At 50.8% G+C, this 8,574-nt stretch overlaps 1 protein-coding gene across 1 annotated transcript; it reads left to right on the plus strand.

Annotated features, from left to right (window-relative positions):
• The first annotated feature begins 5,052 nt into the window (after positions 1-5,052).
• FAM43A (family with sequence similarity 43 member A) lies at positions 5,053-8,234 on the plus strand. The gene has a single exon (XM_045851937.1). It carries the CDS (start codon positions 5,980-5,982, stop codon positions 7,273-7,275), a length of 1,296 nt encoding a protein of 431 aa, XP_045707893.1. The 5' UTR covers positions 5,053-5,979; the 3' UTR covers positions 7,276-8,234.
• The last annotated feature ends 340 nt before the right edge of the window (positions 8,235-8,574 follow it).

Consider the following 8,574-nt stretch of genomic DNA (forward strand, 5'->3'; position numbering starts at 1 on the left):
AGATGGCTGGATGGGAGGTGTATTGTTGCTGTGACAAATGACCATAAACTTGGCTTAACCTGACACAAATTTACAGTTCTGCAGGGTAGGAGTCCAACACCAGTCTCCTTGGGCTAGAATCAAGGTGTCATAGGGTGTCCTTTCTGGAAGGTATGGGGCAGAATTAGTTCTTGCCTTTTCCAGCATCTAGAGGTGCTTGCGTTCTTTGGCTTTTGGCCCCTTCCTCCATCTTCCAAAACAGCAAGGGAAGGTGGAGACTTTCTCATATTGCATCGCTCCAATCCCCTCCTGCCTCCTTCTTTCCAATTAAAAATAAATCATGATATGATGCATATAGAATAAAATCAATCATTTTAAAGTGAACAATTAAGTAATATTTTGCACGTTCACAATGTGCCACCACTACATCTTGTTCCAAAATGTTTTCATGACCCCAAAAGGAAACCCCGCAGCTGTTAAGTAGTGTTCCCCCATTCCTTCCTCCCCCACCCCCTGGCAACCACCGATCTGTGTTCTGTCTTTACAGACCCACCCATCGTGGACAGTTCATATAAATGGACTACTGTAATACATGACCTTTGTGTCTGGCTTCTTTCACTTCACATAATGTTTTTGAGGTCCCCACTTCCACTTTGAGGGAGACTGGTGATTACATTGGGCCCATCTGGATAACTGGGGATACTCTCCCTGTTTTAAGGTCAGCTAGTTAGCAACCTTAATTCCATCTACAATCTTTCTTCCCCTTTGCCATGTGATGTGGCATAATCACAGGTTCTGGAGATTAGGACAGAGACATCTCTGTGGTGGGGTCATTACTCTGCTTACCGTGGGAGAAGTGTGTCGAGGATAGAGCATCTGAGGGAAGCTACTTAGCAGTCCAGCTCCAGAAGCAGAGCACGTGGACTGCGGTAGTGGTCCAGGGTCAGGGGTCTGCTGGGTGGGAGTGTTGTAGAGAAACTGTGGATCTGACACTCATCTGCCAGGTCTTGGGTAGGGAGGAGCAGAAAGATAAGGCTAGGCAGGAGATGGTACAGGAAACAATGAAGTGGGCTAGGGCAGGGCCCCCTAAACTTTAATAAATGTTCAATCACAGGAGAAGTTGAAGCAGAGATTTCAATTTATGGGTGCGATCTAAGAATTGGCCCAGTGAATTCTGATGTGGCTAGTGGGAGAATCCTCTCTGTGAGGAATGCAGATGTAGATCCTGGAAGTCTCAAGGTTAAAGAACTCATGTGATGGGAGTCAGGAGTTAGGAGGGCTGGCAGAGTAAAAGGCTGGGACCACACAGTGGGATTTTTGAAGCTGGAGCTCAATTTTGAAACTGCTGAGCTTATTCCCACCTTAAGGCCTTCACATTAGCTATACCGTTTGCCTAGCACAATGTTGTCCATACACATGGTTGTTAATATTCTAGTACCCACATTCGAGAGGTACAAGGAAGAGAGCAAAATTAATTTTAATAATATATTCTAACTCAACATAGTCAAAATATCATTCAACATACAATTACTGTAAAATTATTGAGGTATTTTCACTTCATTTTTATCTTACTACCTCTTCAAAATCCAATGTGTATTTCATATTTGCTTCACATCTCAATTTGGACCAACTGCATTTCAACTGCTCATTAGCCCACGTGGCTACCATGTTCATCAGCACAGAATGGAACGTTGCTCCCCTCTCCCCAAATCTTTGTATGGGTGGCTCCATCTCGTTCAGGTTTCTGCCCAGAGATGTCTTTCTTGGTCACACTGTCTCAACCAGCCACCTTACACTCCTAACACTTTCCCCCCTCTTTTCCTCAGAGATTTATTGCTACCTGATGTCTTGTTAGTTATTTGTTTGCTTATTATCTGCCTCCCTGTAGGATATAAATCCCATGAGGGCAAAGAACTGTCTGCCTTCTTTAGAGCAATATCCCCAGCAACTACGTCATATTCTCAATAGACTCTAAACAAATATTTGTTGAATGACTGAAGGTTCCAGATTCTTCGTTTTTTGTTTCTGAAGTCAATGTTCATTTAGTAGGACGTTGGGGGAAGGGGCCAAAAAGGAGGAGCATTATGCAGGAAACAAGGTGGGAGAAAGGCAGCCTGAAAGCTTTCCGTGAGCTAAAAGGCTGACTCTCAGATGTCAGCGTAGAAGCCAGGTTGCTTTGCAGCTGTGACTTGGCTGCTTGTTGATCCAACCACTGGTTTATCCGGTTCTGTGAGAAACCATCTCACTAAGTGGTACTTCTGCCTGGCACCAGTAGATGGGGCAGCGTCATAACAAAAAAAAACATGGCCTTCCCTCCAGTGGGGTGTCTAACCCCTTTCCCAACACGTTTTGCTGAAGTTCTGTTCTGGAAAGGCCCTACATCTCAGATCTGTGGTGTGGGCTCATAAATGGTGCCACCAGCTCTCCCAACAAAATGAACAAAGACTCAGTTGTGACTTGTGATTTCCAAAGGGGTGGCCAGCTTCCCCAAAAGGTGAGGCAGGCCACAGAGGCTGGCCCAGGCTTCCAGGAAAGAGCCTGGTCCTCCTCCTGGGTCTAAGAGCACAGCCACAGAGCATGACTCACACAAAGGAGTGTTCCTGTTTATCTAGAGCCTTTCTGTCCTCTTGAGGTTGAAAACAAGCTTACTAAGAAGGTAGTCCAGGTGGGGCAGAGACCAGTTTACAGGAGCACTCTGTGGGCCTGTGTGTCTGGGACTGACACTCTGGCTGCCATTGAAAAGCTTGACTCACCAGTGGAACCCTCCCTGCCACTCTGCACCACTGGTTTCCCTGCCACTGCGTGAAGCCCACGGTGGTGCCCCGTGCAGACGGTGAGGCCGACCGTAGCTCCTACATGTCCTACCCCCTCCTCCCCAAACCCTTCTGACCCTTGAACCTCCAAGCAGTTTGGAAATGTTAACTGGTTGAGTATGATGTATATTTTTGTAGAGTTTAGACTTTGAGATTATGGACCAGTTAAAAGGTCATTTAGCACAGGTTAATTTGGTGCATTTTTACTGGATTTTTTTGTTTGGAGCATGTACTTTCTAATTCATTGCCACTGCAACATATTCTGAAATTTGAGAGAAAAAGGGATTAACTTTAGCTTACGTAGTTTATTGTAATCCTAACTAGCTCATTCCAGCCTCATCCCTGGTGTCCATCTGTGCAGCTGAGGAGTAAGACATGGCAGCTCTGGTCTAATGACAGGCTGGGGCTGGCTGGCCATGGAAAAGCCATTGCTTCCCTCAGAGACTTGGGGGGCAGGGGCAAAAAAAAAAAGCATGGTCAAGAGACTTCCTTCTTTGATCAGGAAATTTTCTTCTTTCATCGTTACAATCATTAAACTCCATCCTAATCTGCACGTGCGCATGCATTTTCCTGTTCTATAACTTTGTTGCCCCCTGTACCCAGAAAGCCCATTAATTCTTCCCTGCTTGTTTATCCTTCATACATTACTACCTCTGTGGAGCCTTCTCTGATTTTCCTAGGCACAATGAACCATTTCTTCTTCCAGTGTTGGATCTTTCTCAGGACATTTGGCTCACTCTGTCTTCTTGTTCACACTCATGTCCCATTCATTGACTCAACAATTAAGCAGTGCCTGTTTGCACTGGGCACGGGGGATACAGGGTGCTCTCACAGAACTGCAAACCCAGAGCTGGGCGGGAGCTTCACTGGACTGGGAGCTTTTGGAGACAGGAATTGGGTCTACAAGGGACTACTAGGTCAGGGACTGGCACCAAAAGGTACTCAGAAGCCACTTAAACTGAAACTCAGCACCAGTGACTTTGAGAAAACTGGGTTAGAGTTTTTAAAAGGTTATAAGTTAGCAAAGGTAGAAGGCCAGGGAATTTCCAGGAGGGGCTACAGTGCTTCTGAAATCTGGCCTGGAAGCCAGAGACGCCCACCATCCCCCCGTGGATGAGGCCTGTGGACTGTAGGTCACACTGTCCAACTGCAGGAGGAATTTGGGTGTTTGGCACAGGGTCATCTGGCGTTTATCACACTTTCTAGCTAGAAGGGTTTTTTTTGTTTTTTTTTTTTTTGTTTTTTTTCTTTGATTGAGATGACCATAGAAGCAAGCAGGTTGTTCCAAAGCCCAGAAATGAGTTAGTAGCCAAAGGTCAAGCTGGTCAGATGATTAAAGCTACATTGTCTAATTGGCACATAAAAAAAGTGCGATTCACATAACTATTCATTCCCAGTGGAGGGTCGCCTGCCATTATTTGACACTCAGGTAAAAAACATCATTTGAATTTTTACTAGGAATTCTCATCTAAAATATGTCAATGATGTAAAAAAATTGAATGACTGGCCTGTCAAATCAGTCTTATGCTTATGTGTGATTAAAACTGAGTTCTGATCACACATAAGCATTACTTGGAAACTCTCTCAGAAAACTGAGATAATGCCGAACCTGACAGCAGCAGGGGGCACTGCGGGGGGGTCAGGAGCGGGGAGCATCTTACTCTCAGACAGACTACCTACTATATGGTTCCCTCCAGTCGTCTCACTATTACCTGTGGAGAAAGGCTCCAGATAATGAAAGATAAGTCTTGGTGTTTTCTTTGTCCCTCTCCAGTTTCTTTAATAGAATAAAATTCTGGAAGAAAAAAAATTAAACAGCACCCCTCCATTCTCAGAGAGCTGTCACGCAAAGAAAAACTACTATTTTCCACAACCTTTTTGCATAATAAGCTGTAGTATAAAATTCCACCTTGTACCACCTCCTCCATAAGTTTCGATGGAGACATTTATTCAGTGAGTTGCAATTTATCTTGAGGGTGGAGTGTCAGAATTCAAGATGCTTCACCAGAGGGGTAAGCCCAGATCTTGGCGATATCTGTAGGTAAAAGAGATGCCGGTAACTTTGAACTGTAATTGCTGGATTGAGCAGTCTCCCCATTCCCTTGACCAAGAGCTGCAACCAGGTCCCTTTAAGAGACCAGGAACCCGCCGGGCGTCCGAGACCGAAACAGATAATCTCTGCTCCTCCCCTGTCCCTGCGCAGCGAATGGTTCGCTCCGGCCTATATTTACCCGAGATGTTCGTCCCGGACCGCAAGGATGTGAGGCTGGCGAGCTGGCCAGCTCTCGCAGCACCGGAGGGGTCGCGCTGCATAGGAGAGTAGCAGACCCAGCGGAGCCCGGGAGCGGAGTTGGAGAACCCCAGAAGGAAGAAATGAGGTAGCGACCGTCCCTGGAGCTGACCATGTACGCACCGCGCCTTTGGAGCCCCGCGGTACCCCGGCGGAGCCAGCCCGGACAGTGAGCCGGCGGAGCGAGAGTCCCCCGCGTCCGGTCGGAGCCAAGATGCAGTGAGAGCCACGGTGGGACTGCTGCGCGGGGCCCTCCGCGGCCAGCCGGACCCACCATCTGACCACACTTGGGACAAGCAGCTGATTCTGGGACCAGCCCAGCGGAGAGGCTCTCCGCTTCCAGCACCCCCTGAGGGTGGGGAGCACTGGCCCCTAGGCTCACTCGCTGTTGAGTTTCCGAGGCTTCTGGCCCCAGCCCTGGGAATTGTGTGTATGTTTGAGAGGGCGGCCCTTTTCACATTCGCCGAGGAGGTCCTGCATTATTTTAGCACCATCTCGGCTGCTTTTGCTTGGGGTCCCTCTATTTATTTTCAGGGGCGCATCATTTTTTGTTTCCTAAAGATATTGTCTACACCACTCTCGTTCGGTCTTTTTCTCATTTTCCTTGCTTAAGACTCTTTGCCTCTTCCCCTGCCCAGGCTGGAGTAAATCCTGTGTGCGCTTTTTTCCACACTCGCAGCTGAATATTTTCTAACCTTTTAAAAAAATCTACCCGTAACCCCCGCAGGGTTTCCGAGCACTACACCCCTCTCCCGCCCCCCAACTCCTTACCACTGGGCCACTCCCAGCAGAGTTTTATTTTTCGGTCTTGCCCGGGCCGAGCCCAGCCTAGGCGGGTGGCTCAGCGGGACTCGCACCCGCCGCCGCCGCCCAGCTGCGCCGGGGCGCCCTCCGGAGATGCTGCCGTGGAAGAAACACAAGTTTGAGCTGCTGGCCGAGGCGCCGCCGAGGCAGGCGTCCAAGCCCAAGCACTACGCGGTGAGCCTGCACTACTCAGCGCTCAGCTCACTGGCGCGAGCGTGCCCCGAAGGCGCGCTCAGCCGAGTGGGCAGCATGTTCCGCTCCAAACGAAAGAAGCTGCACATCACCAGCGAGGACCCTACTTATACTGTGCTCTACCTGGGCAATGCTACCACCATCCAGGCGCGAGGCGACGGCTGCACCGACCTAGCTGTGGGCAAGATCTGGAGCAAGAGCGAGGCAGGCCGTCAAGGCACCAAGATGAAACTGACTGTGAGTGCGCAGGGTATCCGTATGGTGCACGCGGAGGAGCGCGCGTTGCGCCGTCCGGGCCACCTCTACCTGCTGCACCGCGTTACCTACTGCGTGGCGGACGCGCGGCTGCCCAAGGTCTTCGCCTGGGTGTATCGGCACGAGCTCAAGCACAAGGCGGTAATGCTTCGCTGCCACGCGGTGCTAGTGTCCAAGCCCGAGAAGGCGCAGGCCATGGCCCTGCTGCTCTACCAAACATCGGCCAACGCACTGGCGGAATTTAAACGGCTTAAGCGGCGGGACGACGCGCGTCACCAGCAGCAGGAGCTGGTAGGCGCGCACACCATCCCACTAGTGCCGCTGCGCAAGCTGCTTCTGCATGGACCTTGCTGCTACAAGCCGCCGGTGGAGCGCAGCCGCAGCGCGCCCAAGCTCGGCTCCATCACTGAGGACCTGGTCGGCGAACAGCAGGAACAGGAGCTTCAGGAAGAAGAGGAAGAGGAGCACAACGAGGGCTACCTGGAGGAGGAGGAGGAGGAGGAAGAGGAAGAGGAGGAGGAAGACCATGTCAGGGAGGAGGACCCCGCAGAAGAAGTGGAGGAGCAGCGGGCACTGGTGGTGGCCATGCACTTCGAATGTGGGGACTTGCTGGACACATTGGAGAGTGGCCGGGAGGAGGCGCTGCGGGACGGCGGGGTCTCGCTGAGCCCCGGGGTTGGGCCCCGGCCTTTGCTGCTGGGCAGCTCCTCCGACGTGAAAGCAGAGCTGTCGCAGGTTATTAACGACCTGGGCGAGCTCAGCTTCGGCAACGACGTGCGAAGCCTGGAGGCCGATTTGCGGGTGACGCGCCTGCTGTCTGGTGAGAGCACCGGTAGCGAGAGTTCCATAGAAGGCGGGGGCGCAGACGCCACCTCTGCCACTGCCGGCGACCAGTCCCGCCCTACCGACCGCACCAGCCCAGATGAGCCGAACTCGGGCTGAGCTCCCCGCAACCTTACGCGCGCGTTCTGGCGCCGCACCGTGACTCCCCACGTCTTCTCGACCGCCTCCTTACCTCTCCCTGCCACCCCACCCCGCCGGTCCCTGCTCGCTCGCAGGAAAGGGGAAATGGAGGCCTAAGGCCCGGAGTTCCCTCTGCCCCTCTCCCTCCACACATTTAGCTCTGTTGTAAGTGGAGCTCAGGTTGCCTGTGGAGATGTGCGGGGGTGGGATGGGGAGCCCTACAAGGAAGAAGAGAGGCACAACGCTCTGGGGTCCCGGGTGAGGGAAATGCCCGCAGGAGTTAGCAAAGCCCCGCAGGCGTCAGGTGCCCGCCGGCCGGCTTCCTGTTTGTGGGGCGCTGGGGCCTCAGGAGCAGGGGTTCACTTCCTCCCCACCCCTCCTATTGAGAGCGAGCGAGCGTTGTCATTGGCATGTTATTTAAAAGGAAAAGGAATTTACAATCACACGGTTTGAGGCTTTAGTGCCGCCTCTGAGCCCCCAGTCTCTCGGTGCGAGTGCTTGGGTTGTTTACCTCAGACTAAGACCCTTGAAATTCTGCCAAATTCCTCAGATAATTGTTTGGTGGGGGTGGGGGAGGGAAATGAAAGAAAGTTGTATTTTGTTTACAGTTAAAGACATCTAATATCTTAAAAAAAAGGAGTTTTCCTTTAGAAACACACACACCTTCCTTCTTGCTCAAAAGCTCTCACTCCATGATACTGTGTAAAAATATTTTTGCACTGTTGTGAAGTATTTTTGACATCTTTGTTTTTGTACATAACTGTGTTCTCAGAGCTGGATGTTTATATCTTTTGCTGTGCAAAAGGGACATGTACAATGTTGTTCAGTTGTATATACAGAAATGTGTATAAAGCCTTTTGTTATTTTTGAAGAGTAGCACTACTCTGGTTCTGTTTGCCCGCCAGTGGGGAGAGAATAAAGAGGAAAATTGAGCAGAACAGGTGAGCGTCTGGAGCTGCTGCTGAGGCTGCGGGGCGGTGGGGGCTGGAGAGGGGGTTTGCGGGGCTGGGCGGTGTGGTGGGACCTGTGGCAGTTGCCTCACTCAGAGGTGATTAAGGGAGGGACCTACTTTATGTGAAGTTGGGGGCCTCTCTGGCTACTTGCCACTCTGGGTACTGTGGCTGGGAACAGCCTTCTCAAGTATGTCCCACATTCTTAATTAATTAATTTCTGGGAGTATGGGCTTTCTTTGGTCTCTTTGAGATAATTCTTAGAGATGTAGGGTGAGTTCTGTTCCTCACACTCAGACCTGTGAGGTTATTTAGGGAGGAGTGACTT

Source organism: Phyllostomus hastatus, unplaced genomic scaffold, assembly GCF_019186645.2.
Source record: "Phyllostomus hastatus isolate PE091 unplaced genomic scaffold, TTU_PhHast_1.1 phas_contig_86, whole genome shotgun sequence".
Classification (NCBI taxonomy): Eukaryota; Metazoa; Chordata; class Mammalia; order Chiroptera; family Phyllostomidae; genus Phyllostomus; species Phyllostomus hastatus.